The 27,039-nt window shown below is 44.2% G+C and overlaps 1 protein-coding gene across 1 annotated transcript in view; it reads left to right on the top strand.

The window, feature by feature from the left end:
- Positions 1–66: 66 nt before the first annotated feature.
- Positions 67–27,039, top strand: part of DCDC2 (doublecortin domain containing 2) — a 143,167-nt gene continuing 116,194 nt past the window's right edge. Inside the window, exons 1-2 of the mRNA XM_008707722.2 lie at positions 67–438; positions 4,421–4,475. Coding sequence (XP_008705944.2) covers positions 146–438; positions 4,421–4,475 — 348 coding nt within the window. The 5' untranslated portion in view covers positions 67–145. The remainder of the gene's footprint in view (positions 439–4,420; positions 4,476–27,039) is intronic.

The raw sequence follows: 27,039 nt of genomic DNA, 5'->3' as shown, positions 1-27,039 counted from the left end.
TTTTTTTTTTTTTTTTTTTTAACCGCGGGCTCGTCTGTTTCGCGTTGGTTTCAGGAGGCGACCCCGCGGGGTGCGTGCGGTGAGGCAGCTGGGCTGCAGAGGCACCTCCCCCGAGAAGCCAGCAGGGCGGCGTCCCGCGGGGAAGATGAGCCGCACAGGCGCCAGGTCCAGCCACCTGTCCCAGCCGGTCGTGAAGAGCGTGCTCGTATACCGCAACGGGGACCCCTTCTTCGCGGGACGCCGCGTCGTCATCCATGAGAAGAAGGTGTCCAGCTTCGACGTCTTTCTGAAGGAGGTGACGGGTGGCGTTCAGGCGCCCTTTGGAGCCGTCAGGAACATCTATACTCCCCGGACCGGGCACCGCATCCGGAAGCTAGACCAGATCCAGAGCGGGGGCAACTACGTGGCCGGGGGCCAGGAAGCCTTCAAGAAGCTCAAGTGAGTCGGTCTGTCCCCTCCGCCCACCATTTAAAGTTGCATTAAAGCGTGCGGTTCGCTTGAGCAAAGGAGTGAGCCCCGCCTCGCCCACCCGCTGTGATTCCAGGGGCTGGGGCTGCCCGGGTGGTTGCCTGTCTGAGCTCCCGCTGCAGCTGGGGTGGGGGGTTGAAAGTGTGACTGGGGAAGGAATTTCACTTGGGTAGGAGGAGGAACAGGAATCTTAGAAAAGTATTAAGTGACCACACTGGTACTTTAGCATATTCTGTTCTGTTTTTTCTTTCCTCTTTTTTCTTGGCACCTGCTTTTTTGAGTTTAAATAACGATTTCTTAAAAATCATTTAGAAGTATTGGATACTATGTAGTTACCAGAGGAGAAAATGGCTTTCTCCACTTCCCCCACACTGCTTAAATTCTTCCAAACTTTCATTCCAAGTAGAACTGACCACGCCCCACTGTTGTGACCCTCCTCCCACCGCCTGCAGGTTTATGCTATTAGCACAATGCTTGGAAAAGTTTATTGGCTTACCGTATTTGTCTCTATGTCTGTTTGTAGATACTTTGTGGCTACCCCTTCCCGCACAGGGCGTCAGTATGGGTGCTTATTCCCAGTTCCTGGCAGGGAGCTCACTCATAGTAGGTGTGCAGTGAGTTAGCAAGCTGTGCTTAGATCTGCGAAGAGAACAAAATGAACAAGATGTGACTCCTTGTCCTAAAGAGTTTGAGATCTAACAGGACAGACTACATGCACACCGATAAGTTTAACGTAAAGTACAAAGGAATAACTGCAATTAGAAAAACAAAGTCATGTGGAAGTTCACAGTTGAGGGACATTGTTTCTGGTGGGGGTGGGTGTTGGAGGACAGGTAGAATTTAATATTCCATAGGATTTTTTTTTACAGTTTTATTGAGATATATTTCACATAACATAAACTTTACTTATTTCAGTCATTTTAGTACGTTCATGGAGTTGTGCAAACATCAGTATGAACTAATGTTAGCACATGTCCAGCACTCCAACATGAAAGCCTGTTCCTCCCAGTTTCCCCTTCTCCCCATCCTCTGGCAACTGCTAATCTGCTTACTCTCTGTCTCTATGGATTTGTCTGTTCTGGATATTTCGTATCCACGGAATCATACAATATGTGGCCTTTCGTGTTTCTGGCCTTTTTCACTTGGCCTAATGTTTCCCAGTGTAGCATGTATTAGCAGTTTATTCTTTGTATTATTGAAGAATATTCCATGGTTATGGCTATGCCACATTTTGTTCAACCATTGATAGACATTTGGGTTGTTTCCCTTTGGGCTACTATGAAATAATGCTGCTAGAAACACTTGTGTACAAGTTTTCATTTTTCTTGGTTATATACCTAGGAGTGGAAATACTGGATCGCACGGAAACTTTATATTTCATAGTTGTTACTATAATATTTTTATAGTAATTCGGCTTGGGCCTCAGGATAGCAAAAAATTATCTTTACTGTAAAGTCTAGACTTGTGAATTCCCATTTTCACTATATAGAAATATTTCCCCAAATATCACTGATGTTGTCTCATATCATTTTTCCTTTCCTGAATGTGCTTAAACTGAGTTCTGAGCATTCTGCTTTTTTGTTCTGCTAGACATTCTTCTTAATGCAAGGTGATAGATACACTTGGGTTTCGTTTTCCCTTCCTGGAAACCTCCTTTGGCATACTTTGTCTAACTTCATAGACAAGAACTAAACGAAGTGATGTGCTTCAAAAATACTTAGAACTTAAAAATCAGGAGACATGAGGCTGAGCTGTTGATTAGCTGTGTGTCTTTGGGCAGGCCACTTGACTCAGCAAGTCAGCTTCCTGATACCCACAAGGAGCCTCACCAGGCCTGCCTCACCCGGTTGTTAGAAAAGTGAATTGCAGTGGTTGTGAATGTGCTTTGTAAACATCAAAAGGTCATATAACTCCAAAGCATCACTATGGCCATGCACAGTACCAGTTTCATCATGTATTTTGTTGATTTTTAAAAAATTAAAAAATTCCCATAAAAAAGCAGTGTCATGGGAATGGAACTCTGTTTCGGAATCTATTAACAGCTCAAAATTGCAGACCCACTTTTGTAACTCATGTTCTCTTCTGCTTATTTGGCACTGCCAGCTCAAAAGATAAAAACAGGTCCAGTTCCAAACCACATAGAAAGTGTACTTCAAGTCATTCTTTGTATAGATATAAGAGATTTGCATGGTTATTTTCGCTTTTAATTCACATACAGAAAACCCCCGAGTTTGTTATAACAGTTTCCATGGTTAGTTTTCCATGCTGACGGATGAATAGTTTATTTCTGTTAAAGTAGTAGTATCTATGGTTATAATGATAAGCCCAGAAGATTTAAATGCTGAATATATTTGAAGCTTAGCAGTTGCAAGTTTACATAACATGGAGCAATTGCTCCAGAACAGAAGAAAGCCCAGAAGATATTGAAGGTAATTTATGTCATTTAGGCCCTAAAGGATGTTGGGAAACTTATCAATGGTAGAAAAAAATTATTCAAATGAAAACGATCAACTTCCTTATTGGATTTTTTTTTACTCAGATTTTTCCTAATATTTTTGAAACCACAATTAAACTTGGGGTAGCTATACAACCTTTATTTTATAGTGGAGAATTCTAGAGATAATTATTTTCCTTAAAATTTTCCTATGTGTTTTTGGAAGTTGACTTTACTTCATTAATGGATCTGAGATCACTTTTCTGCACGTGACAGTTAAGCTCTTTTGCTCTTTTGTCAGAAATCAGTCCCTGCAGATTTGCAAAAGAGCCATTTTATTGCTAAACAGGGGGAGTCTTGCGCTGTCTTATGTAAACACTGTTCATGTGAAAAAAATATAATTCCCAGTGGTATTGATTAACTAAAGCATTCTATCCAAAAATGCAACTACAGTAACAAAATGAAATTGAATTCTAATATAAACTCTTTTTTTGACAGCTCAGCAATTACGGTAGTTGTATCTTTGTATCTATGGGTATAAATTAAATGCTAGATTTATACTTATTTTTCATATTAAAACATTTCTTTAGCACCTGCTATGGGTGAAGGACAGTGGAACCAGATCACAGGGATGGACTTAGGGCTTGAGGTTGACAAAAGTGTAGTTTGCAGTTTGCACTCACACTATAGCTAAAGAAGGCTCACTAGTTAATATCTATAGCAAGTAGTAATTTAGTAATAGGGGTCTCCAGAGGTTAACTAGTCCACCCATGTGCATTTTAGCCAAACCAACGCCTAAACCATTCCCCATGGCTGAGCATTTCCATATCATGAAAGTGTTTTCATAGGGAAGAAGATTCCCCAGCCTTTCACAGATGGTTTAATGCATGCTATCAGTACTTCCTTTGTTGTTGTTTTTGATGTTTTTTAGATTTTATGTATTTATATGAGAGAGAGAGAGAGAGTGAGTAGGAGGGAGAGAAAATCTGAAGCAGACTCCAAGCTGAGCCCAGAGCCCAATGTGGGACTCGATCCTACGACTGTGAGATCATGACCTGAGCCGAAACCAAGAGTCATCGGGTGCTTAACTGACTGAGCCACCCAGGGGTCCCAGTACTTCCTTTGTTTTGACCTAAAGGCTATGATTAATGGAACCGTTAAGGACCTGTACACGCAGACTACTCTTTCAATCAAAACTGCTGTAAGAATTAGAAATACCGCATAGATAGTCAGGGGCCAACCATTGTGGGGGAAAAATGTTCCCTCGAAGAAGTATGTGTTTCTAAGACTTCCGTTTCATTGAAGTTGGTTGAAGAAGACATGTATCAGCTCTGCTGGTGATGCTCAGAGCAGTTCCTGCCACCCTAAGAGCTTTTAATTAGTAGCTATGGATTTTTGCTTTAGGCAGAAGTATTTCCTATGGTTTGCTTTAGTTTTCAATAATTGTTTGTAAGAAATTTATGTAACTCACTCCAAAGCAATAAAAGAAACCCTTACTGTTTTGTTTTCCTCCCCCAGTTACTTGGACATAGGAGAAATGAAGAAGAGACCTATGGAAGTTGTTAATACAGAGGTAATGTGAACAGTTATCTTGAACGTTCAAAAAAATAACAATGCCATTTTTGTATTTCTTATAGCATGTCTTAAAATTTGGGCGGCATTCTAATCATTTGTGGACACAGGTATCCATGTTTCAGGTTTTGCTTCTGTTATAGCTGAAGAATGACCACTAGTTAGAATCGGTAGCAAGTAGTAAAAAGTACGACAGCGCATCATTGGTTCTGGATGGAATTTTGTTTGAAGGATACGCAACTGTTCAAAGCAAGCTACCTTGCTTGAAATTGGTGACCAAGGCCAAATTTCTGTGATAGAATTTGAGGGGTGCGAATTCTTTAAAAGCGAGCATACATGTGCTCTGGATCCTACGTCTTTGATGAGGGTGTTGACAATGTGCAACAGGTGTGCAATGAATTTTTCGAATCCACTTCCTTAAACAGATTATCCTTCATAAGGGGAAGCGTTCACACAGACTCTAATGTGCTGAGTGTTCTTCCACTGGGGAGTGGTAGCTCTTCTTGGTGTCTCTTACCTGCAGGTCTGTGCACCAGCCCCACAGACAAGGTTCTGACTGATGGACGCACATCTTACCTGTGAGAAACCCACCCCTTCCTCCAACTAGGAGATTGTATCTCTTCCACTTTATTTCTCGCTGGTGATTCCCTCCTCTTCTCCTTTCTTCTGACTGCATAGACCCTGCTGTCACCTTTCAATTCCGCTCGGCCCTTCCCCACCAACCCTCCAGAGGAGACAAAGAGAAAGAAGTAGAAGCAGTTTGGGCGTGCAGAGGAGATGGGAGCGGTGGTGAGAAGCAGCAGTCTGTGCTCTCCGACTACCCAAGCACTGCTCCTCCCTGGGGCCCTCTGTCCCCCTCCTGTCCTCCTCAGCCTCCCTCCCAGTCTAGCCAAGGATGTATTCCTTCCCCTCACCCGCATCCCTGGTCTTGATCTTCAACACAGAGACGTTCCTCCCCGAAGTCCACACCAGGACCATGCCCAGTGCCCACTTTGAGCAAGGGGAGCCCCTGCTTTCATTGCCAGAAAGGGCAAGTTTGGGGTTCCTGGCATCCCCAAAAGGGAAGTGTGAGTGCATTTTCTCATAAAGACGTCACTCTGATTCTCAGTTCTACTGTATTATTCCTGTTGTTTGAGGCACAGCACTAGCTTTTGTGAGCTGTTCTGAGAACCTGTTATGTGTGTAATTCTTACTGTGGGGAAATACCTCTCTCCTTTCCACAACTGATTTACAATCAAACTTTTAGAATTCAGCAAGTTTAAAGTTAGAGGACTATCTGTGTTCGGAATTTGAGAACAGACTTGATGATAGACACCAGGCTTTCACAAAAACTATAGATGCTGTTTTCTTGATCTAAGGTGGTGATTTCATTCAGCATTCTATCAACCGAGAAAAAGTGGCACCCCTTGTTAAGGGCTATTGATGACCACTGTTCTTGGGAGGAAGATAACCTATCTTCTTCCCAGTCACAGGGAGGGGTCCAGAGAATTCTTGAAGTGGGTGTAGAACATGGATACATAGAATCGGATGGTGGAGGGTGGGTTCAAGGGGGGATATTTCAGGTAATAGTAAAGACCAAGCTTATTCAGAGATGTTCCAGTATCAAGGGTGAGTAACGTTACTTATCAAAATTGGGGGCATTTCCCTCAAACCTGAGATAAGGTCATACTGTTCGAGTTGCCTGTGTTGGGCTACGTAATGAAGGCCATCACACCAGTGTACATGATTCAGTTATCTTCATTGCTTTAACATATTAATTCTAGAATCCCCAGCACATGTTACTATAGGAAGACCCTTTACAGTTCAGAGGCATTCTGCTGGATGTGCAGCTTTGTGTCCTGGCCACCGTGGCTCCCTTCACACACGTGGTAGGAAGCCCGGCCAGTGGGTGCTGGGAGTTAGCGGCCTTCCTTCCCTTCTCCCACAGCACCCTCACCCAAGCCCACAATATGATCTGGGTGCTGTTTAGATAGTTAGTAATGTAGACACGGTGGTATCCACTTGCTGACCACAGATCACAGTAATGAGAATGTGCGTGTCACCTTGACATTTGAAGTCCTTTTGTGGTTTCGGTCACTGCTTTTCTGTTCCATGAGGCTCATCTTCAAAGAGACACTGAAAGGACAGCCAGGCCTGTACCTCTTCTTCTTCGTGGCCGTATCGCCAGGACGGAGAAAGGCAGAACTCTCATGGACCTCTTCCACTAACCCCGAAGAAGTGCATGCCCTTTTTTTTTTTTTTTTTTAAGATTTTTATTTATTTATTCGACAGAGACAGCCAGCGAGAGAGGGAACACAAGCAGGGGGAGTGGGAGAGGAAGAAGCAGGCTCCAAGCGGAGGAGCCTGATGTGGGGCTCGATCCCAGAATGCTGGCATCATGCCCTGAGCCGAAGGCAGACGCTTAACGACTGAGCCACCGTGGTGCCCCGACTGCGCCACCCAGGCGCCCCAGAAGTGCACGGTCTTATTTGGCCAACACTTTGGACGGCAGGAGGAAAGGAGGAGAAGCAAAAGGAGATAAGAATTAGAAACTGAGAAGGCGTCTCTGTGGGGGTTTGCATCTGCTCCAAGACGGGGCAGCACGGTGGGCTCAGAGCAGACTTCCCTTGTCTCCCTACATACCCAGCTTGCTTTCACTAATATCCAGATAAAGGAAGCTTCTAGATCAAGCTTGGACTCTTGCTCCTAGTCCTCAGGCATTTTCTATAGCCGTATTCTCTTCTTTCTTCCCATACTCCCTCCATCAGTGGTGGTCTTAATAAAGATGATTGCTCATCTTCTGACCTTGGCAGCTCATTTGTTGTTTACGTCTTCCTGGTCCTCTCTTTGCTTCCTTCTCCCCTCCTGTCAGCCCAGGTATAGATCTCTTATGATGCTTCCACCTTCCAAGTCAACCCACCAGCTTTTCTCTTTCCTCTGCCACCTAAGCTGGCTGTGGGAGTCCTCTGCCCTCCAGGGCTGGGAGCCTCTAATCAGCACGTGGGCTACTTTTCCTCTTCCTTACCAGCCCCACTGTGCTCTTACCCTTTTGCTTTAAGTGAAGGAGTTTCTCCTTGTTTCTCCACCTCATCGGCTTTGCCTTCATGGGCTTGGACGCCTATTCAGCACAACACAGTAGGCAGAGCATGGGGGGCAAACTCAGCAAGACACGCATAACCTCTCACCCCCAGGAATTTATAGTCTTGCTGAAAAGACAGATGTGTGCGGCTGTCTAGTACCAGACGATAAGGGATTCAATTTGGTAGGGATTCAATCCAGTCTGTGCGGGGCTGTTGGAGTGCTCTTGATGCCATCACGTTGCAACAAAGTCATTGGTGAGCTCTTCAAATGGAAGCTTCCTTCTTTGACGTAGAGTTGTCGACCTTGCTGGCCATCCTGCCCTGTGTAGTGCGTCCTTTGGAGTAGGACAGTCTTAAGTGGTTGTCTGGAGTGCACAGTCTGGTTTACCACGTGAGAGGCCTTGGTACACATCGTATAGACGGAGACTAGCGGGGGCGCCTGGGTGGCTCAGTCGTTAAGCGTCTGCCTTCGGCTCAGGGTGTGATCCCGGCGTTCTGGGATCCAGCCCCGCATCAGGCTCCTCCGCTATGAGCCTGCTTCTTCCTCTCCCACTCCCCCTGCTTGTGTTCCCTCTCTCGCTGGCTGTCTCTATCTCTGTCGAATAAATAAATATTAAAAAAAAAAAAGACTAGCAGACGGCTTAGCTCGGGAGCACGTGTGCTGGGCTGGGGAAGGGGGGTGCCAGGCAGGAATGAAGACTTCCCCGCTCTTCCTCTTGAGGGGTGTAGAGTCTAGGGGAGGAGACAGGGAAGCAAACCCACCATCGTTACCCAGGGCACAGGTGCTGGGCTAGGGCTTTGCTTGGAGGACTGTGCAACTGCACGTGGGATTACAGTTATTGGTCAGGATGGTTCATATTTTCACCTGTTTCTCTTAGATGAAGGTTCTGAGAATGTCCCTTTCTACAACTTGATTAAGGGAGAGTATATGATACTTACATCCGTGTAAGAGTCAAAGCCTGCCTCTTACTGGGGGAGTGGAAGTCAGCTGGATAGAAGAGAGGGAGAAACAGCCTTGCCTTCGGTCAGGCTTGGATGATGGACCCGCAGCAAGCAAGCTGCAAAGTTCATTGACGACATCGCTTCTCCCATGGTTGTGGGACCCCTCTCTAAGTGGCTCCTGCTTTTTTACTGCTGAACGGTTCAGGCCTGCTTTGCGCTGCCCATATTTTCCTGGGAGACCCTTAATTGCTCAACTGTCCTCACCACATAACAACCCCTACTTAAGCTCCGCTTTTGATCTCACCTCCAAGCCGCAGTCAATCCAGAACTGAATCTGCTTCCCGTAGACACGGCCTCAGAATCCTTCAAGGAGAAGCCAGACCTTACAAAAGATGATTCCCTCCCCCTTCTCTCTCAGCCTTGTCTTGGGCTTTCTCCAAGTGCTGTCTCTTGCTGCACCAAGTCAATAAATACAGTTTCATGGGACTGTAAGTTTGTTCCCATTCCTGGTTAGTCTCTAGCTGATTGGGCTGAATGCATGCATCAGCCCTGCCTGGTTAAATGGTCAGTCTCTGGGAGGTCTGCAGAGCACCTTGCATTAACAGGCTGGTAATAGTTTTAATCCCTGTCCTTTCAGATATTCCTTATCAACAGCTAAGAGAGACGTCTCTTTGCCTCGTGCATGCCTCGTTCCGAGTGAGTGGGATGTTGCAAGTAACTTTAAGGTCTTCATGGTCACCATCTATTTAGATTTTGTTGCAGGGATAAAATTAGCTGTAGCTAAACCTTTTAGTGATACACTTATTGTCTCTCCAGTGTAATCTGGAGCTGTATGAAATGAGCGTTATTCACTTCACAAGGATTTATTGTATGCCTGCTATGTGCTAGACTTTGTGCTTGTGCCCTGGGAGCCAAGCAACATGGCACCGTCCTCACGGACTTGACTACTCTTTAGCCTCTCTTGGTTGCTAGGATTGATTTTAACTCCATTGGCAATGACCTTTGTTGAAGAACTTGTACGTTTGCTTGGTTCAAGGCCCTCATTTTGAGGGCTAAACAGTTTTTGAACTGAATGTCAGACTTCCCCATTATTAAAAGTACCTTGGTCTCCAAGGCCAATTCAGGCTCCGGCCTTTGACCTTCCTTCTTGGCCTCCTCTGTCTTCTTCTTCCTCTGTCCAGTTCTTCTCTGCTCTACCCCCAATGAAAATTTCCATCGATGTCTCGTACAGAACCACTTGGAGCTTTCTCTTCTTGAATCTTGCTAGTGTGTGTTCTCAGAGTCAGCAGAAAAGATCATTTTTACCGATTCTTCACGTTCGTATTTCTGAAAAAAATCAAGGATCTGTTTGGTTTTGTCCTTCTTTTCTCTGCTCTTTCTCACGTGCTAGTGGAGGTAGGAGACACACGCGCACCTGATGACCAGCAGATCAGGCTCTCCTTAGTCTAAGTGATCTGTCCATGAGGAAGCGTGCTCTCTGTAGTTTTGAGAAGTGGGGCCTCAATGAGAAATCTGCAGGTTAAAATCTGAACTAAGACCCTAGTGAATGCCTTTCCAAGGACGTGGGAGCCTCCTTGTTAGATGAGCGATCAGGTTGAATTCTCTCGAATCCACATCCCTCATCTTAGATTTTCAATTTTGGAGAATTTGGGTAAACTTTGTTTCTTCTTAGTGGGGTGGAGCACTTGCAGGAGCACCTGGGAGAGGGGGAGAGAGATCAGAAGAGAGATTTCTGGAATATCAAAACTGAAAAGTTTGTGGTAATAGGAGTTGTCCATACTTTAGGCAAGCTCTCTGGGGCACATCTTTAGGTTCTGCATATAAGTTTTTAAACTTCGTATTTCAGCTTAATCATTAGGTATAATCTCTAATGAAACATACTATGAGATTTGCTACTTAAAGGCTTTTGGTTGGAAATGGGATTCTAGACATTAAATGGGGTGTAATTATTAACCTTGCTGCAGGGAAGGCATGGGGCTCTGTGGTTTAACTCACTAATCTTTAGCCTGGGAATTCTGGGTTCAAAGGGGGAGCTACTATATAGTTAAAGTCCCAAATGGTTCTTTCTTTAACTTAGGGAAAGATTTCCAGATTATGTTGGACAGGTTTACTAATTTATTGAAGAATCAAAGAAGACAAAACCCACATCTATGAGTTCTTTCAACAATAATTGTGGCCCTCCCCAATCTTTTATTTCTTACCTTCCCCCACCTCTCTAATATAACTGCTAAGTAAGAGGTATTTGTCCAAGGATAGCTAGTTCCCATCAGTGGTCATGGTGATTCCAAGGTGAGTATGACCTTGCCAAGGCTCTATGAAGACACAATTTTCTATTAAAAACAAGTGGCTATGCTTCATCTTCCTTTCACACGTTCTTGTTTTATTTTTTCCTCAGTATTGAGCTGTGTATGTGTGTGTTTGATCAAGAGTGAGAAAGAAGTGTTTCTGTCAATCGGGACCATAGTGGTCTAATGAAAACTATCCATTAATAACCCTAACGAGCTCTGATCAAAAGCTAACAGTTTGGCGAGTTTTAGTTTGTCCATTAGCATGAGTCATGACATTTGTTCCAAATAATTTGTATTCTCTATTTTGGATTTAGACAGGATTTTAGGAGATTCAGTGTGAAAGTGAAAGGCATGTAATTAGAACATGTATAATTTTTAAATTTATAGTAAGAAGTTATTCTAAGCAAAGACAGACGTACAATAAACATTTGGAAAATGATTACCGACCTTTTAAGAAGAAAACAGAAAAAGTGTCTAATAAAATAAATTGCTAACTAAATGTATATGTTTAAAGATAGCACTTAATTGAAGTGTCGAACTACTTGTAATAAGACATTTAAGTCCCCACTAAACAACAAAACCTATTGAACAGAGAAAAACTTCTTCTTATACTGCATGGGATTCAGACACATCCAAGTTGAAATTTTAGGAATGTGGACTATGATTTGAAGTTCTGTCAAGGTAGACCAAGCTTCTGGTTGTGCACTTACTAGAAAATCAATACTTAGGTTCACATTTTAGGATCATTGTGAGAAGGAGCCTACTGAATTTTCTGGTAAGGTTAAAGGGACTATTCATGATGAAAGTATGATGATTTCCATATGGTAGGAATAATCGAGAAAGGGCAGCTGAACAAGTAGCAAAGTATAGCCAAGAAAGACAAATAAATTATACTCAGCCATTTATTGAATACTGCCCATGAATGATTTTACATTTTCTCAAGAAGATGTAGCAAGAGTGTGCTGAATGCCAGGCAGTGGGCTAGACTCCTGCCACACAGACATAAAAAGACACTTATCATGTGCAGATCAGAAAGTACAACAAGGTAATTGTTGTAGGGCTCTGGAAAGAGTTCGAAGAGGTAAGATACACCAAAAAGAAGAACAAGATGGAAACATAATACCCGAGATTGTTACTCCAAGGGGTGAAAATGATTTATTTAGACCTAATTCATAATTGGCTTCAGTACTTACAAAGAATATGGTGACTAGCTCTTCTCCATCACAGCTGGGTACCAAAAAGGGGGGAACAAAATTAAACTATAGGGTGAGGGCTGAAGCATTTGAGTCAGATTGAAAGAACACTTTAAAAAAAAATTGGTGAAGACTACTAAAAACACTTACTGAAAGAAAGGGTCACGTCTCCTTTCTGCCTATTTCTAAGGATAGACCCATTCTTCTGACTTGCATGTCTCAGTTGCATACCAAGATGGCGGAGCTGAATTGAGATTGACAGGAGTTTCAAAATGCCCTCTGATCCAGGGTTTTGTGGGAGCCTTCCTGGGAAACCTGGGAAGACCCGTGCTTGGGTTGTCACACCCCTCCACGGAGGAGGGAGTAGGCAAGAGAGAACTGCTGGAATGAAGGTAGCCTAGCATCCTCGACAGATACTGCAACCATCCTGAGAGACGTTTCGTTTTTTCCCCACACAGTCTAAGTCTGGAAAAGAAAACTCAAGAGGGTGATGTGTTAAAGGAATAAGAGAAGTGAAACTCAGAGGAATCAGTGATGAGAAACAAGCATATAACATCATCTGTGATGATAAATTGGTTTGTTTATGGTATTGAAGCTTGTCAGTGTATGCCTAATTTTAAATTTTATTTCCCTTTAATTTAGAACAAATTCTCTCTGTGTGCATGTGTTTTTCCCATTTTACTCTCAAATGGATTACTTGTAGAAACTTTACTTCAAAGATCCAGCTTAGCACAAAACAGCAATAAATCCTGGACTTCTGCGGGTGGATTAGCAATGGGAATGAAGCCATGGACTTGTGCTTGGACCCCATGGGCCTCTTAGTTCTGCTAGGTCTGTGGCCCCAGACTGACCCCCGGACAGCCCCCAGCCCTCTCAAGTGTGGTGCTGGTGACTGAAGACGGGGGCGTATGCATGATTTAGCTTACCTCTATCACTGTGCTGGAAAAACACCTATAAAGTTCTCTATCTCGCAGGTAGGTAGCAGGATAATAGTTTTATCTTCATATACAAAATAACAGATTTCAGCATACTTCAAAATGGATGGATGGCGGTGCTCTTTTAAGATAGGACTATTGGGGTGCCTGGTTGGCTCAGTCGGTTAAGTGTCTGACTCTTGATTTCGGCTCAGGTCTTGATCTCAGGGTTGTGAGTTCAGGCCCTGCATTGGGCCCCGTGTTGGGCTCCCCACCCAGCATGGAGCCAACTTAAAAAAAAAAAAAAAAAGAAAGAAAGAAAGGCTATTTATTTACATTTGGTTGATTTCAGTAGGAAGTATGCAGGTGTCTGGCTTGGTCAACAATGAGAACACCCATTTATCATTGTGAAAGACTCCTTTACAGGCAGCCAGCCAGATCAAGCTCAGATGTCATCCCATGATTACATAGTTTGGATGTTTGGTTTGTTGAAATAAGGTTGATTTCAGCCCACCTGTTAGCTGGGGACAAAACTTGAAGCGGGAAGGATTGTGGGAGAGAGAAAACTAAATTGACTTGGTATATTTGCAGTGTCTGATGTTTAACCTGGAACATTTCTCTCTAGGAAATTTCTAGTGGCAGTCTGTGCTGCTGCTGTGTGTGTGTGTGTGTGTGTCTCACCTTGAGTTTCAGAGATTAATGAACTTCCATGGTCATCTTTCCTGTTTCAGATTATACAACCTAATGTAACTGGGCTGCCAACTTCTAGAAATTTTTATAAAACAAATCATCTAATATTAGCCATGTTGTAAAGTGTACATTAATTGGTCAAACGCCATCTTCACAGCCCGTTTTCCTACAAGTGAACAGACAGCTCGATTTCTAGTGCTACAAGTTTTGCATTAGTGAGTATGGGATCTCCCACTGCTGTTTTTAAAAACTGGATTAAAAAGGGATTGGAAATCTCAATTTTAAGTTATATATATGTATTTAATATATATGTATTAAACATGTAATTTATATTAGATATATAATTTATATATTAAATATACAATTTATATATTAAATATATAATTTATATATTTAATATATAATTTATATATAATTATATATATATATTACTATAGCTTTTGCAAATGGATAGCTTGTTTCTCATGGATGCTAATTGGCTGATACTTAATTTAGTCTAAGAGTATTTGGAAATTGAATTAAATTACCTTTCTGCTAGGCAGTGCTTCTCCTGGTCAGATTGCTGTTCACTTGTGTTTTTCCTGTTTCAAATATTTTATCAATAATATTGATTAACTTTGGCTCTTCTCACCTATTCATCTGCCTAATCACATATGCCTGGGTCTGGATATAATGAAGTGGAGGGGACGTGGTTCGTCCCTGGGAACTTTCAGCATTTTAACTCTGTGACTGTAATTTATTTCTAAACTCTCCTCGCCTCCCCCACCTCCCGAATTCACTTGTTTCCACATAACCATATTCAAATTGTAGTTCTCCATCTGTTTGGGATTTCCCTTTGCTCTACTTTCTGGTATCAAGTCAGTAGAGTTGTGTGCAGGAAATTTGGTGTCAACAGAACATGTCCAGTGCTTACTACAAATGTATTCATTCGTCGATGTGTACATCTCATCTGGGAGCAATGCTGGTTTAGCTTGGGTGTCCCAGACACCCTGGGACTACTCTGCGTGTATAGGTAGAATCATAAAATCATAACGGTAGTCTTCTCGTACTCCATCGAAGCCATCCTGAAGACTTTGAAGCAGATGGCCGTGTTTGCGGGGCTTGGGAAGTGGAGTGTGCAGATGAATTGCTCTGCATCTCTGCTATTATTTTAGGCCTTCTTTCACGGAGGAGAAAGTTGGGAGCTTTAGGGAATGACACTAATCACAAGTTTTATGGCTCTTTTTGGTAGTAAAAAATTAATATCACAATTTTTTTCATCACAAAAAGTATTGAGTCCCTATTTATGTGCCAGGCATCATGCTAAGTTGTACTTACAACTGCAGGGAAGCCAGAGACGGTCACAGCCTTCATAAAGACCATTGTTCGGTGGAGGCGAAGAAGCCATCATAAGAGAGCACGCAGCCCAGGAGGTGCGGGGTCCTAGAGGGGCAGGGACCAGAGCCAGGGGACTCCTGAAATGTTTCCTGGAAGAAATGGCATTTCAGTGGAGCCCTAAAGGATGAGTGGGTGTCAGCCGGGCCGACGGGGTGTGGGTGGGGGGAAGGTCCCCGCAAAGGGAACAGCACGTGTGAACACCTGAAAATGAGGGAACGTGGGGCACATTCAGAAACTCACACCAGTTCAGTTTGGCTGAAGAATGGGAAGGCTTTGGGGTGTCAGGGAGGGGATGGGGATATGTGAGAGACAAGACTCGGGAGGTAGAGGGGGACCCAGCGATAAGGAGTTTTTAAAGGAGCTTTGACTTTCTTCTAAAACCATTGAAAGTTTTAGAAGGGGTTCAGCAGGGAGTCGACAAGATGGCTCTTGCTGCCCCAGCCAGGCAGGAGGCTGGGAGACCACTTAGTGGAGAGGAACATGGTGCTTATGTTGGGGGAGGCTTAGGAGGGTAGAGGGACTAGATTTGAGAGGCAGGACTTCGTCATTGGTTGGGTGTGGGAGTAATGAAGAGAGATTAGTGGATGATTCTTGGATTTCTGGCTCTGTCAACTGGATAGATGGTTCTATCATCAATGGGCAGATAGATTCCCCCTCACAGAGACAGGGGGAACGGTATGTTTTTTTTTTAAGATTTTATTTGTTCATTTTTAGAGAGAGAGAGAGTGGGGGGAAGGCGAGACGGGAAGGGAAAGGGACAAGCAAACTCCACGCTGAGCACGGAGCCTCACGTGGGGCTCAATCCCACGACCCTGAGATCACGACCTGAGCCAACACTAAGAGTCAGACAATTAACTGACTGAGCCATCCAGGCACCACCCCCCATCTTTTTTCTTTTTTCTTTTTTTTTTTAAAGATTTTATTTATTTATTTGACAGAGATAGAGACAGCCAGAGAGAGAGGGAACACAAGCAGAGGGAGTGGGAGAGGAAGAAGCAGGCTCATAGCAGAGGAGCCTGATGTGGGGCTCGATCCCATAATGCCGGGATCACGCCCTGAGCTGAAGGCAGACGCTTAACTGCTGTGCCACCCAGGTGCCCCCCCCCCCCATCTTTTTTCTTAATAACAGTGACAGTCAGAAATATTTGAAGTCTTAACTGTTTGGACATGGAGCCAACCAAAATGTTGGGGGTTGCATAAAACCAGAGCCCACCATGGGAAGAGAGCGAGAGACAGATGGGGGGGGGTTCTTTACTGTGTACCTGGTAGTGTTCCAGGCCCCTCATAGAGATTGTCTAACTCAATCCTCACAACAACCTTACACAGTAGGGGTTGTTACTAAGCCATTTTGCAGAGGAAGAAACTAGTGACCAAGACTGGGTCCTGCAGACTTCATAGTTGAGAGGGACTGACTGTGTCTTTTTTGGTGTTGAAAGGGCGTTGAGAGGGCAAAGGGTCTTATTTATTTATTGCACTTTAATTTAATGATGATAGGAAAGAGAAGATAAAGAAGACTACGGCTGGGAAGTCAATCTGGAAAAGGGGCACAGTTTTAATATCCTTCATACTCTTTAACAAGTTACCATTAATCGTGGTAACTTGCATGGCCTTATTTTAGTTGTATTCTCAATGGACTTTTTTTTTTTTTTTAACCTTTGCTAATATTCCCTCTAGGACAGGATATTTATGCTGAATGTTTCCAATACAGCACTTGAAATGGCTTTGGCATGTCTACTTATAAAACAGCTCCCCCAGGAAACCTAAAATATTTTTACATGGAAATTTACTACAGGGTGTGAAGAAGTTAGAGAAGGACACATCGAACCAAGAACCATGAATGAATTTTTAATTGTCATCGTGTTTACTGTCAAAGGGCCATTTGGTCTCTTTGGCAAACATCCTGACCAGATGTGTTGAGTAACCGCTAACAGCACAGCCTTCAGGATGGGCGGAAGGGGGTAGGGAAGGCATCCGTGTTGGACACAAATTGCATGTTCCCCCCCAAGATCTCAAGGTGTAATTCGCTTGATCTCTGTGGACCCCACTTGCTTCATCTGAAACGTGGAAATAATAATACCTCTTCAAAGAATTGTGGCGGAGATTAGAAGCACATAGATGTGTTAAACTCTCAGCACTGTGCCAAGCACACAGTTTGAACTCAGTCGATGAAAATCGTGCCCCGGTGCTGTGATGTCAGTCATGTCTGGCCAGTGGAATAAGACATCATACTGCTGTTACAGGCTGTGGCCAAAAGGGGAAAATATAACTGAAGGTGCTTATGGACGAGCAACCGTGCTGCGGGGTCCTTATCACTCCCTCTGACTGGGGTGGCCATAGAGTCGATGCCTGATAAACGGTTGAGATGATTGTTATATAAATACATGAATTAGTAGCATAAAACAGTGATTTATTTCCTTATGGGTCCTGTGTGTGTCTGGAAGTCGGGGAGGACACAGCAGAGAGAGCTTTTCTCTGCTTCAGCATGTCTGGAGTCCAGCCTTGAAAGCTGCGTGCTGGAATCCTTTGAAGGCTTGTTCACTCATGTGAGTGGTAGCGATGTCGGTCATCAGCTGGGCTTAGTTCCCCCTCACCTGCCCTGTCCCGCGTGGCCTCTCCTTGTGGGCTAGATGGAGCACCTTCACAGAGCGGTGGGGGGTGTCAGGGGCAAGTGTGGAGAGGGAGGGAGGGAGGGAAGATGGGAGAGAGAGAAAGGAGGAGGAGGAGGAGGAGGCAGAGAAGGGGAGACAGAGACAGAAAGGGCAGAGGAGAAGGAGAGGAAAAGAGAGAGAGGGAGGGAGGGAAGAAGGAGGAGGAGACAGAAGGAGGAAGGAGGAGGAGAGGGGAGGGTGGGAGAGGGAAGGGGGGGATAGAGAGAGACATAGAGGGAGAGAGGTTCAGAGTCCTTTCCACTGCATTCTTTTCTTCCAGTCAGTCCAAGGTCCTGTCCAAGGTTTTCAGGGAGGGGAAATAGACTTTACCTCTTATGGGGAGTGCCGAGATTCTAGCAAAGAAGTGGGCCAGGAATATTGCTGTGGACAGTACAGTCTGCCACACTGGAAGTTCTTTTGCTGACAACATGTAGATACGGTTATCGCCTGCCTTCAGGCACCCATGGATTTGACGATAACCTTGTGAACTAGCGGACAGCTCTCCTCCTCTCTCTCTCCCCTCACCTTCTCTCTTTTCAGCATCCTGAAGAACACGGTATAAAAGTTTTCCCCAGCTGGAAGACATCGTAGAAGGAGACTTCACTAGTAATATGACAAAGGAGTCCCGATTCCCGCAAGTAGGCCAAGCGGTGTAGATGATTTAGAACGTCCTCTCAGTTAAACGTTGTCATCTAGTTATTAGAAGCGCAACTGCGAACAAGGATGCGTGTGTTTCATTTGCCATGTAAACCGCGTAAGGATTTTTTCCCCCTAATTTATAGGAGGTGCACCCTCTTTTTCAGAAGCTGATACATGTCGGTTGTCATTTAAAGAAATTAGTAGGGACTTTTCACGGAATTACAAAATGAAGCCATTTTTGTCCAATCATTTGCATGACCTGAGGGCAAATCGGCAGCTGCCTTTCCTTGTTTCATGGTCCTCAGGCCCCCGGGGTGGGTTGCTTGTCAAGGAAGAGAGCGGGGCAGTCCTTAGGAGCTTGCATTGGAAGCAGATGGTGCTGAGAAAGGTTAGAAGACCCGTGAAACAGCCCTGAGCTAAGACATGGATTTCGAAACGGCTGGATGCGTGTTATAAGGCTGTGAGTGAGGGAAGACCGATGGAAATGACATGTTCCCAGACAGGATTCCCTTCCCTTCTTCACGTAAGTAGGAAAGATTTTATAGACTGGGTGAGATTATAGTAGTTGCTTGAGTAAAAGATGGGAGGACATCTGAAGAGCTGGGGATGCAGGAGGGGGCACTGACGGATGTTAGCATTTATCTGGAAAGAACACAAGAAGAGTCTTTTATTTCAATATTCCTTTTCTCCCCCAGATAATTGTACTTGTGGAGTAGAGAAAACGCTCCAGTAGCTTTTCACCGTGATTCGTTTTAATGACGAGAATACTTAGTTTTGAAAACTGCAATTTAAGCTTTTTGGGAACTCAGCCGGGCATGTCTGTGCTGGGGAAGAGTTCATCACAGTGCAGAAAAATTAGATTCAACTGCGGCCTAGCTTTTTCTTATTCAGACCGAATGACGTCCATTTAGGACCCTTCCTCGTGGGTCCTATTTCCCTGTCCCTCAGTGGCTGGGCTCTCTTTCCTTCCAAATTCTCTGTTCCTCTTGAATCGTGGGATCTTATCTATACGCAGTAATCTAGAAAGAGACGGCCCAGTCTCGAATCAGGAAGGTAGCCTGCGTTATGTATTAGCAAAGCAAATTTACAAGGATAAAAATTCTTAAGCATTCTTCTTCATGGTGGCCCATTTTAAAAGGCCAAGTTTTCAGATGGTGTAGGAGGCTGAATCTCTCCTCCTTTGAAGCCAGACAGAATGACTTTTCAGGGCAAGATTGCCCAACCAATACTGTTTATACGGGGTGACCCTTTTCTTTGATTTGTTATGCTATTCCCCATGGGTGTGAAGATTGCAAGTTATCTTTTGATGCATAGGGCAGGTTTTGGAGTCTTTGGAAAAGCATGTCTAGAAGTTACAGCCTGGGATTGTTTGGTAGTTGGTAACCTGGAAACCTAATTGCAACAACAAGCCAGCCAAACACAGTTGTCCTTCTGAGTGCTCATAATGAAAGCAATACCGGGAGGGGATCTGCCAGGAATTGACTAGACGGTCCTTGCAAACAAGACTGCCTTCTCGTTCGTGGTTATTGCTAATTGGGGCACAGTAATTCTGAGGCATTGTGCAGTGGAACTTTTTAAAAAATCATTAAATAATCCCACAATCCCTGGTAATGTGTTGGCTAAAGTTGTTAGTTGGGACTGACAGTGGAAGAGGTGCCATTCTTTTTCATTTGAAGGCTCGTGTAGCTATTTTTTCTCCATATCCAAGAAAGGATAAGAGGCTTGCTTTCTTTAAATAAATATTTTTTTTTCCTTCAGCATTTCATATTATGTAAGCACGACAATCAAATGGAAAGGAACACAGTGTGGAAATTAGAACACCAATAGCCCCTCTCCATTTTATTCATTCATGTCTTCATTTTGGCATGAGGAATATACGTGCTGGCGGACCAGCAGATAGATAGTGCAGGGAGGACTTACAGTTTCGGGGTGGGGGAAGCTGATTTTGTGTCATCTCAGTGGTTCCTTGAATTCTTTGTCCTGAATGTAATTAAAGCACCAAGTATATGAGACCTCTTGTAAAACCCAGATGAATCAGGGAAATGGGTTGTTTCCGGTCTGGGGGCAATGGCAGGCATCTCTCTTCAGTTTCCCATTCTGTTGGGAATTGAGGTGACCCACGTGGAGTGTTACCCAAGCTGTCTGTCTCCGTCCAGCGTATCCGTGGTTACTAGCGGTCCCCATTCTTCCTCACCTTTATAATCACGCGATCGCAGGGCGAAAGTGAGGAGTTGAAATGAAGCAGAAATGCAGTGGGATTCATTCCAACGAGTGTTTCCACGAATCCAAGTTGATGAAAAATTTAATGAAACTTGCTTTTTCTTCCCCGTATGATACTTTATGCCTAGGAAAACCAACACGCAAACTTGGTGAAGGTGTTTCCAAGAAATCCGTCTTTGTGCAGCGCAAGTAAGGGTGAACTTTCTCCTTCATTTGTGTTACTGTTTTATTTTGTATGTCTCCCCTCTTACTCCATATCTACGTACATTCTGGGTAATAAAGCGTATCTACCCTGGTTGACGTCTCCAGGCCTTCACTTACGTGTTTCCATCAGCAAGGGAATGGCCATCTGCTTTTATTTGAACGTCTCAGGTTAGCACTGTCGTGGACAGATGGCAGGGCCTGGAGGAAAGAACGTGAATTTTGGAGCCGAAGAGACCTGTCTTTTAATCCCGATGCGGGGACCTAAAGCACTGTTTCCTCATTGGAAACCGGAGAGAAGTCTTGTCTCGGCGCTGTAGTTATCAAGAAACGTTAAGTGGAGGTCTGCCATGTGCCAGGTGCCAGGTATGGGAAATGAAAAGCAGGCGGCCCCCATTGTCCAGGGGTTAGTCTTGTGTAAGCAAGAATGATAGACAGGCGTCGAAGTGACAGTCACGCACCACAGTTAAGCCCAAAGTTGACGAGCGTCCGAGGGGAACGTAGTTAGTACTGCCATGGCGGGAGGATCGGAGAGAGAGGACGTTTCAGACAGGGTCGGGGTCTTATAAAATCAGTAGTTCAGTAGACGTATTGCAGATGAGGTAAGAATCCCATGAGCAAGGGCACAGAAGCATAACTTTTCACAGCTGCGGGGGCCTTCAGTTTGCGCAGCAGACCCGCGGGGTATGAGAGGCCATGGGCCTCACGTGATGGAAATGCCCCCTGGCGATAACCAGTCCCCAAAGCAGGGATCTCAGTTCCTGGAACATTCTAACTATACAAATTCCCCCTGTGCCCAGCGATGTTCAGATATAAGTTGTGGCCTCAAGTAGTTGGACTCACAAGCGTTGCATATTTGGAATGCCCAAAGCACAGCCAGCTTAATATCCCCGTCCTGTGCTTGACGGGAATCCAAGCTCTTCGTTACCTGGAGCCCTACTAACCGTAAAGGTAGGTCTACACAGGGGAATCCGCTTCAAAATCCTCGGTTGCCGGCAACTCGGTGCCAATAGGCAGGGGATTTAGACCCTGTGACCTGAGCAGGAGCTTGTCAAGTTTCTGTATATATGGAGGAGTATTCCTCTGTGGTTCTTGAGCAAATGCCACGCATTAGACATCTTTCGACACACAAACTATTCTTGTGCATCGTCAGGGAATTTATACTTTACTCAGAAAGTAGTCTATACTGTCCTCCTTGAAAGGGGACAAGATTAATCTAGAACTCCTTTTTTTGTGCTTGCCAACTTAGTCGTCTGTTGGAGAGTAGCCGACGGTGCGCACGAAAGCGTCAATCAAGCTAGATGCGTATTAAGCGAGACTAATACAAGCAAGGGGAAAGACGCGTACAGTAGAGACTAGGCGCTAAAAACATTCTGTAAAGAATATTAATTTTGTTGACTAGCAACACCCTATTTCTTCATTGTAAGTTTATAATGTTAACAGGTCTCTGTCGAGCGGATTGCTGCAGTGAGAACTAATTGCATCTGAGTGACTCAGACCCATTACACGCGGGCGGTTGCTAAAAAAGACCCGGAAGATTCTAGCAGAGATGAGTTTCAAGTTAGGAGGTCAAGAAACAAAGTGTTGGTAGAGACGAAAACAAAATGCTTGGGTCCAGTAGAAGGATCTCAGGATTGACAGTCAGAGGTGCTGGGCTGGCTTGTCTTGTGGCCTCAGTTTCCCTAACTCTAAGTTGTGCATGGCCCCCTGAAAACCCCCAGATGTCCATTGCTGCTGCTCTCGGCGTGTCAGCCCCTGGGCTGCATGGGAGGAAAGCCTGAGGGGTAAAGTAGTCCCTGGGCTCACAGGGTGAGCAGTCCATCCAGGGAGAGACAACAGTCACCAAATGTCCTAACCAGAAGGCAGGATGGTATGGGTTCAGTGAGGATGTAAGTGGAAATTCTTCATACATTCTCATTGTAGTTCCTTCCTTCCTTCCTTCCTTCCTTCCTTCCTTCCTTCCTTCCTTCCTTCCTTCCTTTTCTTTGGTTTAAATGATATGAACGATGGTGGCATTTTTTTCCTTCACGTGCTGGATAAACTATGACTTCTTTCCTCTGTCTGTTCTCTTGATGGCTAAGACACCTGCCAGCCAGCTCTTCATAATCTTCATGAGATGTTTGATTTTTTTTTAAAGATTTTATTTATTTATTTGACAGAGATAGAGACAGCCAGCGAGAGAAGGAACACAAGCAGGGGGAGTGGGAGAGGAAGACACAGGCTCATAGCAGAGGAGCCTGATGTGGGGCTCGATCCCACAACGCCGGGATCACGCCCTGAGCCGAAGGCAGACGCTCAACCGCTGTGCCACCCAAGCGCCCCGATGTTTGATTTTTTTAATCATCTATAGTAAACTTTGAAATTTGGACTGATTTTCTCATCTAAGAGATGTCCTTTTGCTGCTTGATGTGTTCTAAAAAGGAAGACTTACTCTCACAATAGCTTCAGTTGCAAAGGGAGATAGTAAATACATTGGCAAAATGCTGATTTAATGAATTTTCATCTTAAATGACTTTTGGATTAGCCAGTGCTGTGATTATCCATATCCCTTCTCTCCATCGATAGGGAGAATTGGAAGTTTCGCGTAGATGTGCTTACTCACAAAACTGCAAATTATGTGTGGGTTCATATGCTTCTTCAATTACCTCAATTGACCAGACATTTTCTTTTCTTCCTGCCTTTTCCCCTTTTTTCTTTTCTCCCTCCTTCCTCTTTCCTTCCTTCCCTTCTTTCCTTCCTTCCTTCTTCCTTCCTTTCTCCTTCCCTCACTTCCTTCCTCCTTTACTTCCTTCCTTCTGTCCTTCCTGGTTTGGGAACTTCCTGTGAAACCTGATGAACAATTTCAATTCTCTCTTCCCACATATGATGTTCAAGAAAAATTATACTGGTTTGTGGTCTAGGATTCAACAGGAGAGTGGGAGAGGAAGGTCTGAAGTAATATACGGTAGTGAGAATGGTGAGGTGGTGTGACTGAAAACACTTTTTGGTCCTCTTACTTCAAAACTCAGAGACGTGGTGAGAAAAACGTGACTCGTCTTGCACTTATAGGTATGCATTTGTTTCTTGAAAACAGACCTTGCTGTTACACTAAGGAATATACCCTATTGTGGGCTGAGAGATGAGTGTGAGGACAGAGAAGAGAGTGAGACCAATGGTCTCCAGTAATTTATTTTTAAAAATAATACAAATCCACTCCACCGGCTTGGAATTGCCGATGATTTTGCGGAACACATTTGTCGAAAACTCCTGGACTAGGACGTGCTGCTAACATAACTAAAATCTTTAATTTGTTCTTTGCACAACCACGTTGCAGAAATGGGCCTCCCATGTGATGCGGGAAGGACAGTTAGTCTCTCAGCGTGGAGGGGTCAAAACACCCGCTGTCCTTGCAGGTGGGAGGGAAGGTCTAAGTTAGTTTTCCAGGATGCTTAGTTGGTTGAGGCTCCAAGACTTTCAGGGTTTCTCCATAGGGCGTATTAAAAGCGTAATAACCTACACCCTGTGGTGCTTTTCCTATCACTAGGAGGACCTCCCAATGTGCCTATTTACTGCCTTTATCTGAAAAGTGGCAGAATGGGAGGAAGTGGACACCGTGTTCCCTCCTAGATGGTGTTGGATTTGAACAGGGCAGCTTTAGAGGTTCTGGTTTTGGACGATTCCACGAGATGAGGTTCACTCCAGGGACCTCTGAATTCCAAGGCTTTCCCTGCAATAGGCAGACCAGGAGTAAGATGAACTTGGCTTCACGAAGGTGTATTTGATGTGAAACTCTTCCTTCTGGCTCTCGTGTTCCTTGATTTAGTCAAACTGTTTTAGATACCGAAGTGCCAAGGCTCGGCAATGAGCTATCTTCACGCAAGCAATCTAGATGGAGAAGGAAGAGAAATATGAAAACATGGGGCACACAGAGGGAACAGACTGATTTTCTTGCTAACAATTATTCATAAGTGAGACACAAAGTATCTATCCTAAGCTTCCCCCCCAATCTTAAGTCTTTAATGGGCCAAATACAAAGTTTATTTCTTCCTGTGTTTTCCTTAAAACAGTTGCATTCTCATTAATTTTCTATTCTTCAGGGAATGTACTTCATTCGTGTAGGCAGGAGGGGAGCTCACAGTGAGTGAATTACATAAACTGGGGTGTTCCTGGGCCAGTGATAGTCTCGAACTGTTACTTTTTGAGCTTTTTCTTATGCTTTTAATTAAGGAAAAAAAAAAAGTCTCCACTGAACCTTGAACATTCTTTATGCACATCGTGTGCTTTGACCCCCAGGATGGTGCAGTTTTGATATAAGGGTGAGATTCTCTTGAGCTAGTTGTACCCTAAGGGAATGCAGATATTTTCCCACCTAAGCTAGGTTCCCTGGTTAACAACAAACCATTGTTTCTTACTGTTCTGAGCTAGGAAGCCTGCTGTGTGAGAAAAGATCCCCACCTTTGCATATTGGTGACAAACCCCACGACTGATCTTCAGGGAGAGAACTGTACCTTCTTCTCTGATTTAGGGTGCAAGAAATAACTAATTTAGTGTCAAATGTAGCTTGAGGGTTTTTTTCCCCTCTTTTCAACTTGTCTCAAGAAAGTAATGGAGGATCCAGTTTCTTTGAAACTAACCCCCAAACTCAATGTAATCGCAAGTCAGAAGTGCTTAAGCTTAGTCTGGTTACAAATGGAGAGCCTATCGTTGATTTTCGCAGAAGGTATTTTTTTTTTCTCTTTCTGTTAACATTTCTGTTAACATTTGAAATGCAGAGTGGTGGTTGATAATGGGGAGAAGACAGGGCAGGGGAGGCGAAGACAGGGTGAGGGAGGCCTCCTAGGTATTAGATCTTTAGTTAGGGTAAAGGGTATTAAACATCACAGTTTTTAAACTTTTTCTTTTGAAATAATTTTAGGCAAAAGTTGCCAAATAATGCAGAGACTCCTTCGCGTGCTTTGCTGCACCCAGCTTCCTTTGCTAGCAGCTTACACAATCCTGGGATAGTTCCTGATAGCAGGGAATTGAAGTCGATACGGTCCACTGTTTTACAAATCTTATCTAAATTTTGTCAGTGTTTTTTTTTTTTTTTTTTAAAGATTTTATTTATTTATGTGACAGAGAGACAGCCAGCGAGAGAGGGAACACAAGCAGGGGGAGCGGGAGAGGAAGAAGCAGGCTCCTAGCAGAGGAGCCCGATGTGGGACTCGATCCCGGTACGCCGGGATCACGCCCTGAGCCGAAGGCAGACGCTTTAACGACTGCGCTACCCAGGCGCCCGTAAATTTTATCAGTTTTGACACTGATTTTTTTTTTCGGGTCCAAGATCCAATTCAGGATCCCACACTGCGTTTAGTCGTCATATCCTCTTAGTTTCTACTAACCTGCAGCCGTTCCTCAATTTTTCATGATCTTGACAACCTGAAAGGTTAGTGACTTTGTAAAACGTCCTTCGGTTTGGGTTTTCCTGATGTTTTTCTTGTGATCAGGTTGAGGTTGTGCCCCGTCCAGTGCATCGTGTCAGAGGGTACTGTTGGGGAAATAGAGTTAAACGCAAAATCTCCTCTTTCCAGCCAGAAATCCTCTCCACAAAGCAACAGAGGAAGAAAGCACTATGATTATCAACCAAGCATTAAACCAGAGTGCGATGGGCATCACAGGGCAGAGATCGCCAAGACACAAGGAAATCTTACTCTTTCATACAGCCAAGCAGATGCCCTCCGCCATCCACATTTTGAAGATAAAAAATAACTGCTCAAGTAGAGGACTTGAGAACACACACAGTTCATCCTGAAGTCACCGGGTAACTGGGGTGACCAGTCTGTGTTAGCTAGTTAGCTTTATTCAGAAGAAAACCAAACTACTCATATTTTTATAACAGCACACGGTTTTGCAACGTGGAGCAACGTGCCCACCAACTTAGGCTCCTGTCCACCGGCTGACGCTGGGAGATAACGGTGCGATCTCGCTTGATGTTTATCGACATCCCCGGTCCTTAGGAAGACGTTCTTGGGACCTGATGTTGATAAAAGAGTATCTAATCTTCAGAGGGCTGTTGCATACATTTCCGACACAGGAGAAAGTACCTGCAGCTGCAAGGTTTCTAAAGTAAATCCTCCGAGAAAAAGGTGGGGAGAGAAAACTTCTATTTTCATCAGGGAGGGCTAATCCTTTTGTTTCGTCTTTGTTTTTAGTCTACATGTTTCATATGCCTTCTCGTTAGCGGTATTAGTTTGGACCACTTGACTGAGGTGGTGCCTTGTCCGTGGTGTGAGATAGAGATGTAATTTTATCTTTTTCCAAAGATGCATGGGCTACCCAGCTGTCTCAGGATCACTTACTGAAAGCCTGTCTCTGCCCCAGTGATCTGCGATGCCCGTTTGACCATACACCAAATTGCCAGTGTACTTACTTCACT

The sequence above is a fragment of the Ursus maritimus genome, unplaced genomic scaffold (assembly GCF_017311325.1).
Source record: "Ursus maritimus isolate PB19 unplaced genomic scaffold, ASM1731132v1 scaffold_30, whole genome shotgun sequence".
Classification (NCBI taxonomy): domain Eukaryota; kingdom Metazoa; phylum Chordata; class Mammalia; order Carnivora; family Ursidae; genus Ursus; species Ursus maritimus.
This window is presented reverse-complemented; position numbering and strand designations above follow the sequence as displayed.